Source organism: Musca domestica, unplaced genomic scaffold (assembly GCF_030504385.1).
Source record: "Musca domestica strain aabys unplaced genomic scaffold, Musca_domestica.polishedcontigs.V.1.1 1, whole genome shotgun sequence".
In the NCBI taxonomy this organism is placed as follows: domain Eukaryota; kingdom Metazoa; phylum Arthropoda; class Insecta; order Diptera; family Muscidae; genus Musca; species Musca domestica.
Genome location: NW_026712114.1, coordinates 50,810,295 through 50,833,353, shown reverse-complemented (window position 1 = coordinate 50,833,353; position 23,059 = coordinate 50,810,295). Strand labels below are relative to the sequence as shown.

General features: G+C 35.9%; 2 protein-coding genes across 6 annotated transcripts in view; both read left to right on the top strand.

The window, feature by feature from the left end:
• The first annotated feature begins 507 nt into the window (after positions 1-507).
• The window catches only part of LOC101891325 (protein mesh), a 96,216-nt gene continuing 73,664 nt past the window's right edge, over positions 508-23,059 (top strand). For 3 of the 5 annotated variants that reach the window (XM_059123849.1, XM_059123847.1, XM_059123841.1), the window contains exons 1-3: positions 922-1,401; positions 19,328-19,566; positions 19,630-19,817. In XM_059123849.1, coding sequence (XP_058979832.1) covers positions 1,044-1,401; positions 19,328-19,566; positions 19,630-19,817 — 785 coding nt within the window. In that variant the 5' untranslated portion in view covers positions 922-1,043. Of the gene's footprint in view, positions 620-654; positions 768-921; positions 1,402-19,327; positions 19,567-19,629; positions 19,818-23,059 lie in introns of those variants that run through there. The other 2 variants (XM_059123836.1, XM_059123857.1) reach the window with 2 other exon arrangements.
• On the top strand, positions 13,950-16,341 carry LOC101890465 (uncharacterized). Its single transcript, XM_059123939.1, has one exon. It carries the CDS (start codon positions 14,084-14,086, stop codon positions 15,695-15,697), a length of 1,614 nt encoding a protein of 537 aa, XP_058979922.1. The 5' UTR covers positions 13,950-14,083; the 3' UTR covers positions 15,698-16,341.

The following is a 23,059-nucleotide window of genomic DNA, read 5'->3' as shown; positions in this document are numbered from 1 at the left end:
ATTTCACCCACACCCGTTTCGCCTGGGTGTTGATGAGGCCACTCATCTGTTTCGGAGACAATTTGCTCTGAAACTTTTTAATGTCAATGAAAACAATTACAAGATTCCAAATTCAGTCATTTCGCCTTGAAGTGAATCAGTGAATCAGTAACATACCCAGTTATCTCTTTAGCTATTGTAAATACGATTAAATACTCCACCTTTCTTAAAATAAATCAAATTACGCTATCATTTTTATGAATGAAAAATAGCAATGTGAAATTCACTCACCTCTCCTACCAATAAAATAAATGATTCATACTCCCGCTAATTGAAACATAGTAGATTTCAAATCCGGCCCAATATATTAAAGTGGCCGGAAATAAGTGCAGTGATAAGGAGAACACCAACAAATCCGAAAAAAATACTGGGAATAGTCGATGGAAAAAATGCGTACTGGAATTACGACAAATACACATTACGCTGCTGCCATACAATCATATCAGAGATAAGATATGAAATGAAAACTTTTTCGAAATTACAGGTGGACCCGTTGGCTTCTAGCAAAGAAGGCGACAACGCCCCGACTTTAGTCTAAATTGAAAGTTGGAACTGTGTTAACGTGTTTTTCGAATAAACGGTAAAGTGGAAATTGACGGTGAAAAAAATAATAACTTGGTGTTTTGTGTCGATAACAAAGATATTTTACCAAAGCCGTTAAAGGCGCTGATAAGACAAATTGTATTGGAACCCCAAACTGATAAGACAGACGTTGGAGTGAATAAATGGTTTATTGTTCATTGATGTGTTACGGAAAAGAAAATTTATGAAAATATTGTGAAAAAAAAAAATAGAAATGATGTCATGATTTACAATCTATTCGAAATTACTACTAATAATGCGAGTAATTAAATTAAATAATTGAATTTTCTTCTATTTCAGTGAAAAAAGTTAACACCAGTTTGAACAGAAAAAACGAAAAAATACACTTTTTTAAACGAAAAACAAACGAAAATATTTGAATAAAACAAAAAACGAAAACCTAATTTTTAAGTGAACAAACAATGCGTTTTAAACTCTTTTTGGCCAGTCTGCTGGCTTGCGGCTTCATATCCTATGTTATTGCCAATGAAAATGTCTCAACAGAAACCGAAAGTGTTTCCGCCAACACCAAAGATAAGAAAGGTGTTAGAAGTACAGTGCTGGACAAAAATGAAGTCGTGGAAATGATTGAAATTTTACCGCCACAACCCAAGCAAAAACAACAACAACAACACCAACATACAGCTCCGAAAGTGTCATCGACAACGGGAACATTGGTTGCCAACATGTCACAGCAGCGTTCTGGCGCTTTACAAATGGCCGACTTCTATTTGGGCGAATTGGGTTATGACATTGTCAACGATAATGGCTATAATTGGGGTAAGTTTTGATGTTGAAATATTTTTTTTTTTATTTTGGGTGATCAATTATTGCGGATTTAAATATTGATGTTGCTATCATGGTCATTGAGGGACGGATTGAATTTGGGATTAATTTCGAAGAAGAAATACTGTGGTTTCGTTTCCCATAGTAGCAGGGCTAGGGCTCCCAAAGGGCCGAGTCCCTGATAGAAGTCAAAGAGAGATTGCAAGGAGGAGTATATTTCGTGGGTAATTTAATTTAATTTTTAAATTTGAACAAGGTCTTGCATCGGCTTGAAAATATTTTACAAAGATCCTTAATTTTTTATTGGATATTTAAGCGCATTTCAAGTTCTTCAAGGCATTTTAAAGAATTCAAAATAAAATAGATATATAAACCTTTTTTATAGAAGACGACTGTCTGAAAGGTATAAACCGTTCTGCCAGGCTTCCCCAATGTCTGATACGTGTAAGAAGCCTCACAGATGAATATATGAAGTTGTCCGTAAAATAAAAACAAGTAAAAAAGCTGTAAGTTCGGCAGAGACGAACTTTGAATACTCTCCACCATTTGGAACGAATTTGGCAGTTCTCAAAAACAATAAAATCCGTTAAAATCTTAAAAATACCTAAATGTTATATTAGGGTGAATAAGACGACATGGACCTACATAGGTAACTTCTGTCAAAAGCCATTACAATATTCAAATACGAATCTTAAATAAATCAGTGAATAATGTAGTTAAAATCATCAAAATACCGAATATCTGGAGGTACCGTTATGTGGGGGCTATACGAAGACGTGGACCTGCACAGACAATTTTCCATTATTCATTACGAACTTGAAATACCAAATTCCACCAAATCCGGTGAATAATGTCGCTAAAATCATCAAAATGCCAAAAATCGGGAAGTCCCCTTATATGAGGGCTATACGAAGACGTGAACCTGCACAGAAAATTTTCTGTTATAGGCTGTAGTACCTATTACGAACTTAAAATACCAAATTTGAAACAATTTCTGTGAATAATGTCGCTAAAATCATTAAAATACCCAATATCGGGAGATACCGTTATATGGGAGCTATACCAAAACGTGGACCTATAAGGCCCATTTTCAATACCAAAAGTCCTGCAGACATAATATACATTTGAGTAAAATTTCATCAACCTACTTCATTTTGTTCGGAAGCTAGAGTGATTTCTACAGATCGACGGACATCGCTAAATCGACATAGAATTTTATTCTGATCAAGAATATATATATATATATACTTTGTGGGGTCTCTTGGTTTTTCTGGGTCACTTCGAAAACTGATTTTATGAAGGAAAATGTAGAAAAAAATCTGAATTTCTTGGATTTTCACATTTAAACGAGCACAAATCCAATTTTTTACAGTGTAATAATCTGTAAAACAGTAAAAAATCTTCGAAATTTTATTAGGTTTAAAATATTAGCCATAGGTGGTTCAACCAATAAAATAACTTATATTTTCCCATTGAAAATCTCCCAAAGTTTTCGTAAATTCCAAAAGGCATTCTATCCATGAAAGTCTTTGAAGTGGCCTACTTAAAACGTTTTATTTCCAAGATAATCCTAAAGTTCTTCTAATAAAGCCTTTCAAATATTTTCTACCGTCTAAACTGGAGGCAATGCACCTGAAAAAGGTCTCTCCAAGATATTCCTTTCAAAAGACCATCCAAGGCCTCCAAAAGACCATCCAAGGCCTCCTATGTTTTAAAAGTGGAAATAGAATTTTGAAAGTTGGGTTAAGGAATCGGTGGTAGAGAGTAGGAAAATTTAAAAAAAACGAGTTAAAAAGCAGTATGTTCGGCCGGGCCGAACTTTGAATACCCTCCACCATTTGGAACGAATTTGGAAATAAAATCGTCTATACGAAGACGTGGACCTGAACAGACAATTTTCTGTCTTAGGCTGTAGTATCCATTGCGAACTTCAAATACCAAATTTTGAACAATTCCGATTAATAATGTCGCTAAAATCATCAAAATACCAAATAGCGGGAGGTACAGTTACATGGGGCTATACGAAGACGTGGACCTGCACAGACAATTTTCTGTCTTAGGCTGTAGTATCTATTTCGAACCTCAAATACTAAATTTGAAACTATTCCGGTGAATAATGTCGCTAAAATCATCGAAATACCGAATATCGGGAGGTACCGTTATATGGGGGCTATACGAAGACGTGGACCTGCACAGACAATTTTCTGTCTTAGGCTGTAGTATCCATTTCGAACTTCAAATACCAAATTTGAAACAAATCCGGTGAATAATGTCGCTAAAATCATCAAAATACCGAATATCGGGAGGTACCGTTATATGGGGGCTATATGAAAACGTGGACCTACATGGCCCATTTATGAACTTAACCTGCCTACTGTAAAAATAAACGTGTGTGCAAAATTTTAGCCTTGTATCTCAATTCGTTCGAAAGATAGCGTGATTACAACAGACAGACAGACAGACGGACAGACAGGCGGACATCGCTAAATCGACTTAGAATTTTACGCTGATCAAGAATATATATACTTTGTTGTGTCTGACATGAGTATTTCGAGGAGTTACAAACGGAATGACAAAGTTAATACTGTTTATCTTAAATTTTGAATTTTTAGAGCTAAAATCTTGAAATTAGTGCAAGGATGTCAAATTGTGGCATTTTGGTCTAACGTAGAATCAAAGTCCAGACGAAGCGGTTGAAGTTAGAATTTTCAAATTTTGCACGATGGCTAGTCTTGGTGCATGGCGTATTATGAGTCTGGCCATTTGGAAACCCATATTAAAAGGGTACGAAAAGTACTAAAATGTACTAAAATTTAACACTTTGTGTTACACAAACGGAACGAGCTGGAGAGCAGGATAGATGCACCAAAGGGTTTTTGAAAATTCAATCTTTAAGGTTAAGAGAACATCTAAAATAGTTTAGCTAGAATTTTGTATTGGGGTTCCTATTGGTGGTAGGTTTGTGATAAAGAGGTGGTTTTGAAAATGTGTATATTTGGTATAATTTGGTATTGAGTGAATAGATTGTGCTTGAAATCTGGAATTTGTTATTGGTGTCAGAATGGATGAAGGAATAGAGATAAAATTCAGAAATTTGATATTTAGATTACTGATTTGTGTTTGCGATTTGGCGGTGCCTTGGAAATGCATCCAATATTTGTACGAAAAGTAGTAAATGTTGGTAAATTTGGCATTAGGTGAAGGGATAGAGCTGGAAGATGTCACTGTTGGTGTCTCTAGTTGAGAGAAGAAGATGGTTATGGAAACGTGTGCTCTAAATGTTCGAAAAATAGTAAGTAGTACTAAATTGGGTATAGGTATAAAATTGGATTCCGAAAATTTGATATTGAGGTCTGTGTTGGTACCTGAAAAGTTAGTATTAGGTTCGTTGTTCATGCGAAGGAGATGGTTTTGGAAGCGCGTATTATGAACGAAAGTAAAGTGCAAAATGCCACAATGTCTAAGCATGGATAGAAGGAGGTGGTTTAAAACTGTACGAAAAGTATGGTAAATTTTTGGGACTGGGCCCTAGGATAAAGCCGGATAAAGCCACTGTTGATATGTAATTTTGATAAAGGGAAGTAAATTTAGTAATAAAAGGTACTAAATTTGTCATTGAGTGAATGGATACAGCGGAATCCTGAAATGTGATATTGAGATCACTGTTGGTTTTTGGGATTTAGATTTGGTGGTGGCCAATTTTAATTATGAAAAGTGGATGAAAGAGTTTTCAGAAAAATTGAATGGATGGAAAAATTGGATTGAATGGAGCCATTGTACAAAAGTTTACTCTTCGGAAAACGGATTGAAAAAGTAATCAATTTTCGATTCTTCTTTCCGATAAAGGGTTAATATTATTAAAGTGTTATCGAACTGGTGTTGCTGAAAAGTTTGACAATTTTGTCCGAGAAGTAACGAACAAATTGTTCACTTTGAGTACTAAAAGTTTATATGAGCAATTTACATATACCGCTTAGTATGACTTTACATACCCCCACTTTTTGTCTTAAATACCAATAAAAAGCCGCATTCGACAGGAGATTCTATCCTTAATTTATATACCCTACACCATAAAATGGAATATTTGGCCCATTTACCACATTTAGGTATATCTATCATGTAAAAGTTCTCCCTTATTTTTGGTAATTTAAAAAGTTTTCCTTTAAAAGGTTTTCCTCTGTATAGAGTTAAATTCCTGGTAAAAATGTTCTATATAGGTGTTCCAATTATTGGTAACCTTTTATCTTTCCACTAACAATTTTGCATAAATAGTTCTCTAAATGTCTACATTTTCTAAAAACTTTGATATTTTTTGCCAATATTAGAGATGATGTTATCTCTATTATTTCTCAAAAAAATCTTGTAATTTTCTCAACAAACCCTGATAACACAGTATTATATGAATCATTTTTGGGTATCAAAATCTATGCGGTGCTTTTTTTCTTAAATTCTTTAATAAGTTCATGGTTGAGTAATGTTTTGAAATTGGTCATTTGTGTAATTAATTTTCCTTTTTTGAAATTCTACAAAGAAATAAAAAATAACATTACGACCTAATTCCAATAAGAACGCTCTCCCCTCTTCCTCATTACTTACAAGACAAAAGAATGCTAACAGAAAATATGAAGTACATAAAATTGAATACATACCTACATTTGGGACTTTATTGTTTTATACAAAAATATCAAAATGAAAACTTAAAAAGGGGGAAAAAAGAGTCATAGGTCTTATCTTATCATGGCTTCACCTGTTAATATTGGTTTAGAAGTACACCTTCAGCCACACATACAATATACATACATACACACATGTGGACAATGAAATGACTAGTGCCAATGGGTGGATGGATGGGGTGGAATGGGATGGGATGGTTGGCTCACACATTACATTGTTTGTATGTTGAAAATACATACAAACAAATATTTAACTTTCAAGTTGATTCTATGTTGTGACATTTTTTTTTTTGGATTCTCTGCTGTAATCAGTTTTTTGTTTCGTTTTTTTTGGTCATTAGCAATAATCGTCGGTTGGTTTGTTGTTATCTCGCAATCACTATCTTATCATAAATTTTCTTTGATAAATGTGAAGTGATTAAATTCTTTTTTTTTTTTTTTTGACTTTAGTGGCCAGTCGCAAGTAGTTGTGTGTGTGTGTATGTTTGAGGATAATTCAATTGTGTTTCTTTTGCACAATTGAATTATTGTTGAAAAGTAAAAAACGCCAACCAACGCAATGTTTTGAAATTGAGGCAATTTCGAGCGATGATGAATGTGAATCATTCGCCTTAAACAGGTGAATTATATTATTTGCGCTTTGTATTCTAGGAATGGACCTAATAAAAAGCTGTCATTGTCATGAAAGAAAGACTGTTTTATCATCGTTTACATGGTCATACTGTTACAATATATATATACACGAAATTCTGCAGTTCACATATAAATGAAAGATCTAAGCAAAGGCTATGTTCATGTGGGGCCGATCATGTTATACCCTCCAACACTATAATATATTGGAAAACCTCCTTGTGTCCAAACAAATTTTAGTCGATTATTTGAAATAATGTCGTACTGTCCTGCACAAATGTTACCTTTGTTTTTTACCGGAGATATTTTCCTTATATTTACGCTCTATGTCGAGCAGATAGGTATCCAAGACAATTTTACACAAATGTGTAATTCAAGGGTCGTCCAAAATGGTACACTTCTGCGCTATCCTGAGCCATAACCTCAGACAAACTTACGTGACGATTGTAAAGTTTTAATTTTTGGTCCATTTGGGCTTTAATTCTGATCCTAACTCTATCATCATGCAAAATTTCTCATAGGTAACGGTCGGAAGTGACATTTTCTTGCATTCGTGATTTCGCCAAGACTAAAAATATTCGCGGTTTAGTGGAAATATTTATTTTTTACATAAAAGTTATGGTCGGTTTTACCCGCTAAATATTGTCTAATCACCAAACAAAATGGTAGGCACCTGACCAGCCCCATGCTAAATACCGCGTCTATTGGTCTATAATTGCGACCTGTAGAGTAACTCCAAAATCAGGAAATTTTTCTGTTTTTGGTAAATTACAACCTAAATATCATGCGATCATCTAGGCTTCTATTCTGACACTAGCCCTACCTCCATGCTAAATTTCATAAGAATCGGGCCAAAATTGCGACCTGTAGAGTGATTACAAATTAACATGGACAGACGGACGGACATACATAGCTACATCGACTCAGCTCGGCGAGATAGGACGATCCATAGACCAATATTTCTAGGTGTTACATAATTTTTGGCCCAATCCAACCTATAACATTGTACTAAATGGTACTTAATTTCGAAAAATTTGGTTTATGGTAAACGGATGAAGCTGGAATTTTGAAGTGTTGGTATTGGGGTCCCTGTTGGCGATAAAGAGGTTGTTGTAATGTGTACAGCAAGTACACGAAAATTACTAAATAGTACTATATATTGTACAATTCGGTATAGGGTGTGCAGATAGTGTTTGAAATCGGAAATTTAGTATTAGAGTCGCTGTTCATGTGTGACATATGAAGATGCTGGAGGGCTGGAATCCTCAAATTTGATTTTAAGGTCTCCGTTGGTATCTGGAATTGAGATTTGGCAGTGATTAGGAAATGCGTCTTATATTTGGTACTGGGTGAATGCCGACATTTAATATTATGGTCTCTGTTGGTGTCTGAAATTGAGATATGGAGGTGGGTTTTGTAAATGTGTGCTATAATTGTACGAACAATACTAAATAGTACTTAATTTGGTATTTGGTGAAGGAATATAGCTGAAATTTGATATATGTGTCACGATTGGTGTCTGTGGTTATGATATGGAGGTGGGTTTGGATGTGTGAACTATAATTTGACGAAAATTACAAAATAGAGATATAATTCTGAAATTTGATATTTAGATTGCTGATGGTATTTGTATTTGAAATTTGGTGGTGGTTTTGTTGGAAAAGTACTAAATGGTGCTAAATTTGTTATTGAGTGAAGGGATGGAGTTGAAATCGTGAAATTTTATAGAGCGACAAATGTTGGTGTCTAGGATTGAGATATGCATAGGTTATTAGTACTAAAATTATACGAAAACTACTAAATAGTAAGAAAATTAGCTAATAAGTGGTCGTATAGAGCTGGAATTCCGAAATTTGATTTTGATGCCTCTGTTGGTGGTTTTGTAAATGTATATTAAAATTTATTGAAAAATAATGTATTTGGTATTAATTTTGCACCACTGTTGGTGTCTTGGCTGGAAAGATGCAGATTGTTTTGGATATTCTCGCTAAATGTTACAAAACTTGATATTGGGTGAAGGGATAGAGCTGGAATCCCGAAATTTGATATTAAGTTTTTTGTTGGTTACAAGGTTTTACATATGGAGACTTTGAAATAATTTTTGGCAGAAAAATTGGATGTTGATGCATTGTGCAATGGTTTTACTCATATCCTCCTCGGAAAAACTTTTTGGTGTAAAAGGCAGACATTTTTCTTTTATTCTTTCCGGAAATGGAAATATTTGAATAATATATAAAACCTTTAAAGACGAAGTGACAACCACTTGTTGGCGTCAATATAAAACGTATTTGGCTGGAAATTCGGGTTGAAGTCTTCAAAATACCAAATACACTTATTTGAGGATTGTACCTAAACGTAACCCATAATCATTTTTGCGCGAGGAGTTAAAGTGTCACTGAGCAACCAAATCTCAAAATGCAGATGATTTAATCGGCTGTGAGCTTCCATAACCCAAAAATGTCGAAAATTCGGAGGTATACTTTTATGGAGGTTATACCAAAAAGTGGACCTGCATTGTATATTTTTAGAGCTGATTTGTTGGAAATTGCGCTATGAGGGGTATCATTTTCTTGAAGCTATATGCAAACGTGGACATATTAAATTTCAATACCGAATATTTTTGGAACAATATCAATATCCATACTTTATGTGGTTTCCGAAGCACATTTCGTCGTACCTTTGTTTTGTGGTATAGGGTATAGAAATTCAATCTAAATTCTCAAAATTATGCTTGTGGATTACTATTGATGTTTAGACACAGAATAAGACTGGAATTTTGAAACGTCATACTAAGAGGTACTATAAACCGTGTTTTTTAGAAATTAAACTCTGCAATTTTGGAGGTGGCGTTTTTATACCCTCCACCTTGGAAAGGAGGGTATATTAACTTTGTCATTCCGTTTGTAACATCCTTAAATATTTGTCTTAGACCCCATAAAGTATATATATTCATAATCAGCATAAAATTTTAAGTCGATTTAACGATGTCCGTCTGTCTGTCCCTCTGTCTGTTGAAATCACGATACAGCCCACATTATTTGACGTAGAGCGCCAAAATTTAGTTGAGCTATTTACATTGTGTCTAGGATGGTTGGTATTGAAAATGAGATATATCGGTCCACGCCTTGGTATAGTCCCCATATAACGGTACCTCCCGATATTCGGTATTTTGATGATTTATGCCACATTATTTCACGGATTTGTCTGAAAATTGGTATATGTAGGTCATAACGGGTCACTGAGCGTGTGGCAAAACATTGCATGTATAGGTTTACGTTTTGGTATAGCCCCCATATAACGGTACCTCCCGATATTCGGTATTTTGATGATTTATGCCACATTTTTCACGGATTTGTCTGGAAATTCGTATTTGTAGGCCATAACGGGTCCCTGAGTGTGTGGCAAAATATTGCATGTATAGGTCCACGTTGTGGTATAGCCCCCATTTAAAGGTACCTCCCGATATTCGGTATTTTAGTTTTTTTTTTGCCACATTTTTTCACTGATTTGTCTAAAAATTGGTATTTGTTGGTCATAATGGTTTCCAGCTCCGGTGGCGAAACATTGCATGTATGGGTCCATGATTTGGTATAGCCCCCATATAACAGTACCTCCCGATATTCGGTATTTTGATGGTTTTTACCACATTTTTTCATTGATTTGTCTTAAAAATCGTATTTGTGGGCCAGAATGGGTCGTAGTTCGTATGGCAAAACATTGTAATTATAGGTCCACGTTTTGGTATAGCCCCCATATAACGGTACCTCCCGATATTCGGCATTGTAATGGTTTTTGCCACATTTCTTCTAATGTTTCTTTTACCCTAAGGTGGAGGGTATTAAAAGTTTGTTTATATTTTTTCTGCCTTCCTTCATTTATACAGAATTCTTTGTAAAGGGATGGACCTCCAATAGGACTTGTATTATATATTATTATATATTATGCATTTAAATCCGATTTGTTGCCTTCAAATTTAGAAAAAAATAATACTTTTAAATAATTAAATATAAATTATCGTCTTAAAGACAGAGAAAAAAAGGACAGCAAAAGCAAATCTGAAAATATGACAAATGAGGCAGAATTCTTGAAAATATTATTGTGGATTTTTCCCATTGAGTTTTTCATCCTAAATTCCCTGGCTTCCGAGAAATGAACAGCCGTTACAGTTTTTCTCAAAAGTAAGACAAAGGAAAAAAGTGATTTTGTTGCAAAAATTAAATCCACTTTCATAATCGTTGGGTTGCCTTTTTGCCCGCGTACGCTGTTGATTCCTTTTCGTTTTTTTTTTCTCATCTCCTTCGTCGTCGTCGTTGTTGTGTTTTTTCTTTTTGTTTTTTACTTAAAACGCTAATCCGATGGATTTGAAAAGTTTTCAAATTGCAGCTGCTGTCGTTGACGGTGTTACCGCAGCCGCTAAAATCATGGTTATTGTTGTTGTTGCCACATTTATATGTGAGCTAGGTATACGGCAGCGCCATACTCCCGCGCACACACACACACATAACTCATGAAGCATCTTTACTTGACAATAATTCAATGTCGAAATATCCGCTCATAATGTTAAGCGTTCGCTAATCTTTTTATGAATCAAAAAAGAGAACAGGACATCTGTGTGTGAGTGTGTGTGTGTGTTTGCCAACTCTGACACATGCTTACACGCGCACAATGGCAAATTGGGAGTATTCGCTAATCCTTTTTTGTCACATTTATCATGTAACACAAATCTCATTTAAAACTTTTGCCTGTCGCCCGGTTTTATGATCATGTGGGTGTATGGGTGTGGGTAAGTGCATGCCAGCGATTGTCCTCCATAATTGCCTGAATTGTAGGTGACACTTAAGTAGGGGCCATAAAACCCCGTTTCGTTTAACATTGTCATGTTACTTTTTTTTGGCTGCTCATCAGGTAGTTAGTCGGATTGCCACAATTTTGTATGGGATGGATTGTAGTTGATGATTTGGTTGCTGGGAGGAAGAAAAAAAAAAAAAAAAAAAAAAAACACGGAAAAGTAGCAACGCAGCAACAACAACAATATCAACGGGCCAGGATAAATTACACAAATATGCTTATCTGCTTTTAGACAAACTGTTACCATTACCGAAAATTTCACGGGTTAGATTATTCAGCGCGATTTTGTGTAATGCCGATATGGTATGTGTGTAATATGACACTGTGTTAATTAGTTGTTATGTGCACAGTGTTGCGAAATTGAACAAAATAATGGTCTCTTCGATGAATGGAAGAAAAAATGAGACTTTTTTGGGAGTCATATATGTTGGGTATTAGGCAAACTGTCCCTATTGATGGTACATATAATATATATGGAGCCTAAGTTATTTTTCAATCTAGATATTTCTTATTTTCCTGTAAAGATCTAGAAAAAATTGTCTGTAGAAGTGTCAACCGTCTTAGATTATGAGTAATTCGTTAGAGTCTTCTTCGGTGCATAGAATATGGTAACACGGCATCCGTTTTTATAGAAAGCGCATTTTTGGCAATGAAGTCTTCTATTGTCCAGAGAAGATCTACAGGCCATCTGTTGTCTATAAAAGAGAAGATCTTAAGGCCATCTGTTGAGGTTTTCTATTGCCAATAGAAGACGTTAAAGTCTTTTAGTGTCTAAAGAAGTTTTTGGGGTCCTCTATTCTTCATAGAAGGCTTTTCGAGCTTCTATTCTCCATAGCAGGCCATAAGGTCTTTTATTCTTCATAGAACGTCATAAGTTCTTATATTCTCCATAGAAGGTCTTAGGTTCGTCCATTGTCTACTGAAGACCCTAAGGTCTTCTGTTGTCTATAGAAGACCTTGAGGTCTTCTATTGTCTATAAAAGACCTTGAGGTCTTCTATTGTCTATAGAAGACCTTGACGTCTTCTATTGCCTATAGAAGACCTGGAGGTCTTCTATTGTCTACAGAAGACCTTGAGGTCTTCTATTGTTTATGGAAGGCCTTGGGGTCTTCTATTGTCTATGGAAGTCCTTGGGGTCTTCTATTGTCTATTGAAGACCTTGAGGTCTTCTATTGTCTATAGAAGACCTAGAGGTCTTCTATTGTCTATAGAAGACCTAGAGGCCTTCTATTGTCTATAGAAGACCTTGAGGTGTTCTATTGTCTATAGAAGACCTTGAGGTGTTCTATTGTCTATAGAAGACCTTAAGGTCTTCCATTGCCTATAAAAGTCTTTGAGGTCTTCTATTGTCCATAAAAGTCCTTGAGGTCTTCTATTTTCTATAGGAGACCTTGAGGACTTAATTTGTCTATAGAAGAACTTGAGTTTTTCTATTGTCTATCAAAAAACTTGAGGGTTTCTAGTGTCTATATAAAACTGGAGTACTTATTTTGCCTCCACAAGAACTTGAGGTCTTGTCCATAGAATAACTTGAGGTCTTCCCCTATTGAAGTTCTGATCTTTTGTATAAAGGCTGTATAAAAATCTTCTTTTGCTTAGAAAGGCCTTGAGGTCTTCGTTTACCTTTAGAAGACCCTGAAGCCTACTTTTGTCTAAGGTATATAGACAATCAGATTTTGATTTATTTTTTTTAGTAGATAAGGTCTTCGGTTCCCTCTCTCTCTGTCTATGAAAGGAATAGATTTTTATTATTTCAAATATGAATCCTTTTCAAACTTGTTGCTTCTATTTAGTATGGCTTTCTCAAATCCTCTTTAAGTAAAGGAAATTTCTAATTTAGACAATTACCAAAAAAATTCCTCTCCTAACACAAATATATCCTAATATTACAAATTATATCACCTGGCAAAGATGACTTAAGAAGTCCCGAATCAATGTTTATTAAATATTGAACCAAAGCCAATATTTCAATAAGCGACAATCGTGTGACCTAACGGCATTTTATGAACTGTAGTTAATCGTATTAAAATTTTAAGGACGATAATTAACTAAAGACTTTACAAGCGAACATAAAATCATTGAGTAGTGGTTTATTATTGAACTGAGCCTGTATGTAGGTGTGGTAGTGTTATCCTTCTGCCTTTGTGTGTGTGGGTTGTAACAGGTATGCAAATTTTTAATAAGAAGAAGGACCCAAGACGGGAAAAAAGTGTGTCATGCAAGGATTAAAATTTAAGGAAAGGTGGTTTCATTGTTTTGGGAGGAGGAAAAAAAGGACGAGAAGGAGAGAGGGAGCGTGTAAGGACAACAGGTAGCCCAAATGCAAAGCGGCTTAGTGGTTCTTCTGTTTTGGGTTTATGCTATAAATAAACATGACAGCCATGACAAACTCATTAAACACCATTCAACCAGCCGAACGTGTCGACCTTTTTCGAGTGATTTTAAGTTTTGAAAACGCAAACAAAAATATTATTTTTCCGTGCTGTTTTCTCATTAGCGTTAAAAACGACGGGCAAAATAGAAAATGAGTCTGAGTGCTTACACATTTCAGTTTTATTCATACAATATGCCCTCCTATCGACCGGGGGCCATCATCCACAATGATAGCATGGATGTTGATGACATTGATTTGTCACATCCGCCGCCGAAACCACCAAGAATGGCAGCTTTACAAAATCAATTGGCAAATAATAATGGCAGTAGCAGCAACAATTCCAACATCAATAGCCAGCAGCCGGCCATGACTTCTACACCAAAATCTGTGGAGACCATGAAAACGGCAACAGGACAAACATTGGAGCCCAGCATGCCGGCCCCGCTCAACTACTTCAGAGATGTTAATGAAACCCCAAAATCAATTTACTCAAGTGGTTTGGGTGCAGTGGTTGGTGCGACAACGACACTGCCACCTGTATCTGGTGAAATGCAATTACAATCACGTCGGAATATTCCACCAAAACGTTGGTCCCATGAACTGCGAGCCAAGGCATTGGAAATGTCAAAACATAGTTCGGGTAGTGCCGACAACACATCCAGTGACAGCGAGGGCGACGGAGAGGTGGCCGAAGGTGGACGGCAGCAAATTAAACCACAAACTATGGTTGGCCACAAAAGTTGGTCATGCCAAATCAAGGAAAAGGCTTTGGAAATGTCCAAACGGAATTCGGTGAGATTTGAAGAAGCCAACAAAGAGGAACAAGCTGGGGTAAATACCAACAACTATCAGCAAACTTCCCATTTATCGGAAATTAAAACGAACAATCAGAGCAATGTAACATTTGGCAATACATCCATCAGCAGCAGTAATGGATGTGGCGGTGTTGGTGGGTCTAATGACAATAGCTTTGGATCATTTGGCAATCTTAGCCTGACTAGCAGCAGTCACAACTTCAGCATGGGTAACGAAAACCCATCCTCACAGGATACCTTAAGATCCGTCAAGGAACGCATAAGCTATTTTAATACGCTTACCACCGTGGGCAATAACACATTTATTAATCTCCTGAAAAATTCCAAAACCCAGGCCCGGGCCACACTGAACAACACCAGCACCCAAAGTCTGAACATACATTTTGCAACCCCGGCAAAACCCAAACGCTGGTCCACCCACATAAACTTGCACTTGGAGCAACCAACACCGGCGCCTGAGGCCCTCACAGCCAAGCCTTCACGATGGCAGTCGAATGCTTCATCATTGTCAACATCATCAGCATCATCATCGAGCACGGCCTCATCTTCATTCTCGCTTTTCTGTCCACAAACACCGGCAACAGTAGCGAGTAGCCAACAATTGTCGGTTGCATCGGCAGCTGCTACATTTTCATTCCAGGACACAACCACAGCCACCTCGTCCCCCTCCTTTGCCTCATTCAGTGGCTTGGCAGCCAACTGCAGTGCTGCTCCCCTGACCTCATCGACGCCCATCTACAACACATCCTCAATACAGCGTAAAAATTCATTGCGTCGTAAACCGTCCATAGAGAAATCACGGCGACCCATACAAAGGCAAAATTCAACGGCTGGGACGAATGGGGGCACCAAGCCGCAAATGCACGCCGTTATGGAGGACTTAAGTTTGGTAATGCCCGTTAAATTACGTGTAGCCGAATACGAGCGTCGAATTATGATGGAAAGCTAAGACGAAGACAAAGGCAAAATAAAAGAGGTGTGACCAGCAGCTGCAGACAAAAATGTCTTCCCGTTGTGATTTCCCACAACAAAATCGTGGAAACAAAAAGAAAGAAACTTAGCCTAAAGTAGTTTTTGGATTTTCATAACTGGCGGAGAAAGAAACCAAGAAAGTGGCCAACGATCCAAAAGGATTTCATTGGAAGGAACCAGCAGAGGCTTTCACTTTCTTTGCTTCAACCAACCCACCCACCCACAACAAAAATATATATTACCTTGAGGATAGTATAGTATTTATATAAGTTTGAAACTTTTTTCGGGTTTGCCTTACCTCCCTTCTTCCCTCGGTCGATTTTATCGTAATCTTTCTTTGCCCCATAGACTTTGTTAAAGACTTTATTATCGCCCGGATTTTTACTTTGTTTTATTTAGTATTTTAGTTGAACTTAGTCTTAGTGTTTAAGTGTACTTATAGTCTCTAGCTTTGCCGCGCGCTCTCTCTCTCTCTCTCTCTCTCTAAATGTGTAAGTGTGTTAGTATGTAAGCAACAGCATGTGTACTTAGTACATAAATAGTTTAGTGAAAAAAGAACAACTTTTAAAGTATGTCTTTAACAATATCAATAAAAATTCTGATGTTTTAAACAAAATGAAATATTTTATAGTTCCTTTTTTTCTTCTATTTTCTTTTTTTTTGGTTTGGGGTTTTTTTCTAAACTTGCAAATGATTTTTATGAGCAAAGTTGGCTGGTTAGTGATTTTAGATGGTTTCTTTGGATGTGAAGGAAATGAAAAATGTGGTTTATGAATTAAAAGTTTAAAATAAATTATGGTCAAAATTATTTAAAGGACCGTTTTTAAGATATGATGAAGAAATAAGAAAAGTCGATCTAAAAAATATATACTAAAATTAAATTAAAACCAGTAAAGTAAAACCAAATTAAATTAAAACCTAAAGTCGGGCGGGCCGATTTTATGATACCCTACACCACTTTGCTAATTTAGTTGAGCTCCACTTAATAATTAAAAGTTTTTATGGGAGAATTCAATCATACACGCTATGATTATAATTATAATTTAAAGTTCAAAGGACTAAATATGCCGAAGCATTTGTATCTTTTAAAATCGGACTAAATTCGGTCATATGCCCATTTGGTGCGAAATTAATTTGAAATCGGATAAAAATATATATGGGAACTATATCCAAATCTGAACCGATCTCGATAAAATTTGGCAAAGATATTTCTGAGCTGTATTTGATATATTTCCCTGAATATCGTTGTTACGGAGTGCATATTACGGCTGTGGGTAACAAATATAACAAATCGGATGAACTGTATATGTGGGAGCTATAGCTATATCTGAACCGATCTTCACCAAACGTGGCATACTACCTTCTAGACTAAATTCGGTCATATGTGCCAAATTCCATCCCATTTGGACAAATATTAGACGTTTGGTGCTCAATAAAAGGTAAATCGGACGAAGTTATATATGGGAGCTATATCCAAATCTGAACCGATCTCGATAAAATTTAGCAAAGGTATTTCTGAGCTGCATTTGATATATTTCCCCAAATATTGTTGTTACAGAGTGCATATTACGGCTGCGGAGGACAAAAATAACAAATCGGATGAACAATATATATGGGAGCTATAGCTATATCTAAACCGATTTCGATCAAATTAGGCATGCTTATTTTTAGGTCTAATTTGGTTGTATGTGCAAAATTCCATACTATTCGGGCTGATATTACACGTTTGGTGCACACTAAAAGGCAAATCGGACGAAGATATATATGGGAGCTAAATCTAAATTTTTACCGATTATCTCCAATTTCAATAGGGTTCGTCCTTGGGCCAAACAAATGTTGTTTGCAAAATTTCATCTCAATCGGATTATAAATGCGACCTGCATTTTGTTCACAAGAGTACATGGACAGACGGACGGACGGACAGACGGACTGACATGCATAAATCAACTTAAAAAGTGATTCTATGCAGATCATCAAAAGGAACAATGGGTCTATCTCGTTTCCTTTTGCCTGTTACAAACAAATGCACAAAGACATAATACCCTGACCACCTTGTGGTGTAGGGTATAAATATTGCCATAATCAGACGAGCTTCGGAGGGTTTGTACAAAATGTTCCTTCACTTTACAAATCGCTTAAAACTCGACTTCTCTATATATATGTGATACAATGTCTATGTCTTTAAATACGAGTGTCACATATATTTTTCCTCAGATCTTACATACAGGGTGAGATAAAAACTGCAACAAAGTCAGGCGCCATAATTTTTACAATTTTTTTTTAAATTTTATTGAGTGAAAGCAAAAAATCTCGGATATAGCATCAAATTGTAGAATAAGTTTAGATTTGTTCAAATTGATCACCTTTGCCATGAATTATGGCCTTCAAACGGCCAATGAAACAGTCACACGCTGCACGAATGTCGCTCTGCGGTATTTTGGCCCTTTCCCGGGGAAGCGCTTTGGTATTTTTTAGTGCCAACCTTGCTTTCCAAACTATTTCAGACAAAAAAGTAGAACGGATTGGTATGCGTGCTGAGGGCGATGGTGATGAGTTCCGTTGGAATGTCCAAGGAATGCACCCTCCAGAATATTTTCGCGACAATATTCGGCATTTATTCTGACGCCAAAATCGATTAATAGGAACGGAGAGAGACCATCGGCTGTTATGGCGGCCTACACCATCATCATGACCGGCGCTTGAGTTCTGGTGGTCAACCGAAGATGCACATTTTTAGCTGACCTCTTTGGCAAGAAAACACGATTATTTTATTTGTTTACAAACTGCTGGACAACGAATGTTTTCTCATCGGAGAAAACAAAATTCGGCAGTTCACCACTTTCGGCCAAGCGAAGCAACTCTTTAGCTTTTTTGAGTCTATTTTCTTTCTGTTGCGGTGTAAGTTCTTGCACCTTTTGGAATTTGAATGGCCGAGCTCATTTTTCAATATTTGGAATGGAATATTGCAATATGTTCAGGTCACAAGCCAACTTTCGGCCACTGCGACGTGGGTTTCGATCAAGTCGCTTCTTTACTTTTCGAACCATTTCTGCTGATGTTGCTGTTTTCTTTCGTCCACTTCCTTGACGTCGGGCTACGATACCAGTATCACCGTAACGAGCGATGGTACGAGACACAAAATATTTATTTACATTTAAATGCTGGAGTGCTCTAACGATAGCCACTTGTGGATTTCCAGCTAAATATAAAGAAATCACACTCTCACGCTTGAATTCCATCACGAATAACTTTTTTCTGGAAAATTCTCACCAAAGTGTATATAATGAGCTGGTATTTGGTATTTAAGAAGATTTGGTAAATTACATTTCTTGAAGTATAAAATTGTCAATAGGGGTTGCCTTTTTTATGACCCCAATGGCCCCACCCACTTTATGTATTTTTGAAAAGTTGAACAGCATTATCCAAACGGTCTGGTATTTGTAGTTTAAAGTGGAACACGTTGGAATTCAGATACTTTTAAATAAAAATGTTTTCTTTTTATTAAAATTTCGACGAAATTTGTATTAAAATTTCGGTGCGGACGAAATTCTTAGAGAAATATATTTTATATTTTATTTAAAAAAAAATTAATTCTCCTTCATTACAGATCCCAACAATCGCATGGCGCCACCAACAATGCCATCACATTCATTGACCGGTGGCTACACCATTACACCACAACGTCTGGCTGAGATACGTTCGTATTTTATGTATTGGTATTTCGATCAGGATATGTACGGCGGACGTGGTGATTATCAGTTCGATATTCATGCCTCGACAACACAGATTCATAAAAATTTAAATTTCCAATTGCCATTCTACGGTTTCCGTTTCAATTATACGAGAGTAAGTCGAGTTACTTCAATGAATTTATTTTTAAATAATTTGCATTTCCTTTTCGTATTAAAGGTATCCCTCAACGGTTATTTGGAATTTTCCGATCCACCAGAGTATTTTACATATCCCTTGGTGTTCCCCGTCAAAGATTGGCCGAAGAAAAATGATCCCTCATTCATTGGTATTTTCTTTTCCAAGTGTCGTGTTGGCCGCATCTATCCCACTGACATTGATCAACGTACACCAGGTGTCTATTTCCGGTGAGTTTTATTTAATTTACACACAATACTCCCCAGTGGATAGGGGCTATAATTGGATTTGAGTGCAAGCGTGTGTGTGTGTGCCACGATGACACACCAATTGCAAATGTTTATGGCATTGCATGTATAATATTTGCGTGTGTATTTGTATATGTGTTCGTGTTGATGTTGTTTTTTTCGATTTTAAGTAAATAATTGCAATTACATTGGACAATAATACCAACATTGTGACAATTTGTTGATATTAAATGGATTATTCATCGACTAGCTAGCTGTGCATGCATGCATGCATGTATGTGTGTATGTAGGTGTGTTGTGTTCCGTTGTGTATTCGAATTGGATATCAATAATGAATTTCATTGTTAGACAAATATTGTTTTTCCCTGAATTGAAAATGTCATTTCCCAGAAAGAGGATATAATACCATTTAATATTGTGATTTAATTTCATAGATTATGGACATTTCAAAGATTATATTATTAACTTGAATTTTGTTTTAATGAAGTGTAGAACTCGAAGTTATGCTAATTGTGTTTGATTGTGTAGTTAATTTAATTTTCAAGTATTCTTTGGAAATTTGATACATAATGACAAAATTAATAAATATTCCACATTCAGTAGTTGAAGTCATACAAAATTGCTTTTATAGAATACAGGGTATATTGATTTCGGAGACCCTATGAAGTAATAGAGATGAGTGACGGCATTAATTACGATTCATTAGGCAATATCAGGTACAGAAGATGGACAATTTTCATGGCTTTTTCAATGATTGTTTAAAGGCCTATCCTGAATATAAGCGTGAATGTTTAAGGAGCATTTTAGAAAGGACTATCAAGGCTATAATGGTGAATTTTAAAGGAAGGACTGCTAATTCCGCGGATCTTTTTAGAAATTTTTTTAAGACACTTAAATGCTATAATCATGGATTTTGAAAGAATATTTTTTTGAAGGTAGGTCAAGGCTAAGGTTTATGTAGTTTCATCATGTAGGATATTTTTAGAAGGTTTGCTAATTCCGGGGATTCTTTTAGAATATTTTAGAAGGCACTTAAGGGCTATAATCTTGAATTTTCAAAGAGTATTTTTTAAAGGCACTTTAAGACTATAATTGTGAATTTTTAAAGAATATATTTTGAAAGAAGTTCAAGGCTACAATCGTGGATTTCTAAAGAATTTTTCAGTTTAAAATTAATATAGATCGCATATATAATTTCATCATATAGGCACTTAAGGGTTAAAGTCATGGATTTTCAAAAAAAAGGCACTTTAAGACCATCAACGTTGAATTTTTAAAGAATATATTTTGAAGGTAGTTCAAGGCTATAATCGTGGATGTTTAAAGAATTTTTAATATAAGGTTAATATAGCTTCCATATATAGTTTCATCCAATTGTAATACGCACGATATGAGATATCGTACATATTCTGTGACTATTTTGACAATTAATTTATATATTTTTTGCCAAAGCTCCAATTTGACATTTTGAATTTTTAATGAACAACACACAAAGAATCGATCGCTTTTGCCGACTAATGTATACCCTCACCTAATGTTCGTTTATTTAATACCAGCAAGTGTCCCCTGCTTCATCAGCGAAAAGTCCACCTTAACATTTTATATTCATACTAACAGTTCGTGTTAGGCCTTTTTTGAAAAGACAAGTAAAAAAGCTGTAAGTTCGACATGGGCCGAGTTTTGAATACCCTCCACCATTTGGAACGAATTTGGCAATTCTCAAAAACAATAATAATCCGTTAAAAATGTTGTTAAAATCTTAAGAATACCGAATGCAGCTGTTATACTAGGGTTTATACGACGACATAGACCTGCAGAGGTCACTTTTGTCATAAGCTATTACAATATTCAGATGCGAAACTTTAAAAAATCGGTGAATCATGTAGCTAAAATCATTATCGGGGGTACCGTTATATGTGAGCTATACGAAGACGTGGACCTGCACAGACAATTTTCTGTCTTAAGCTGTAGTATCCATTACAAACATCAAATACCAAATTTGAAACAATTCCGGTGAATAATGTCGCTACAATCATCAAAGTACCGAATATCGGGAGGTACCATTATATGGGGCCATACGAAGGCGTGGACCTACAAGGCCCATTTTCAATACCTAAAGTCCTGCAGACATTATATCGATTTGAGTAAAATTGTATTAATCTACTTCATTTCGTTCGGAAGGTAGAGTGATTTCCACAGGCGGACAATTTTCAAATCTTTCATTTTGAATTTTACTGAGGAGGACAATGGACGCACTTGCAATGTTTTTGTCCAAAACTATTTTAATGTCTCCATATTTAAACCTAGAAACCAACCTTAATATCATATTTCAGGATTTCAGCTCTGTGCCTTCACCCAATACCAAATTTAGTTTAATTTAGTCATTTTCGAGCAACTATAGTACACATTTTCAAAACCACCTCCACTTCTCAATTCCAGATACCCATGGAGACCTCAATATAAAATCTCGATATTCCAGCTCTTTCTCTTCACCCAATTTAGTACTAATTAGTACTTTTCGTACAATTTCAGGATTTTAGTTCTATCTTTTCACCCAATACCAAATATAGCACCATTGAATAATTTTCGTACAATTATAGTACATATTTCCGAAACCACTGCCATATGTCCAGACTACACATGAACGGCGACCCTATACCATTTACAAGATTTTAGACACCATCTGTTCATCCAGTATCAAACTGTACTAAACATAGTACTATTTAGTACTTTTCGTGCACTTGTAGTACGCATTTCCAAAACCACTTCTTCAACATAAACTTACAACCAAAAGGAACCCGAAATTCTAGCTACATCCGTTCACTCTAAACCAAATAGCTCCAAATTTAGTACCATTTAGTTTAGCTCTATCCTTTCACATAATACCAAAATGGTACCATTTTAGAATTTTGCGTAAGTAAAAAGTCCCAAGTTCCAAAAACCCTTTGGCTCATATATCCTGAACTCCATCAGTGACTCTCATTTCACATTTTGAGTTCTAGTTCATTCCGTTTGCCTAATAAAAAGTATTCAATTTTTAGTACATTTTAGTACTTTTCGTACCCTTTTAGTATGTATTTCCACAATCCCAGCCTTATCACACGACTGCGCACCAAGTTTCATGTTTGTAGCTTCAGCCGATTCGTGGTTGTGGGGAGTCAGCCATTAATGGACCGATATTGCCCATGTCCCGAATTTACACCTTATCAATTACTCCCCTTGAG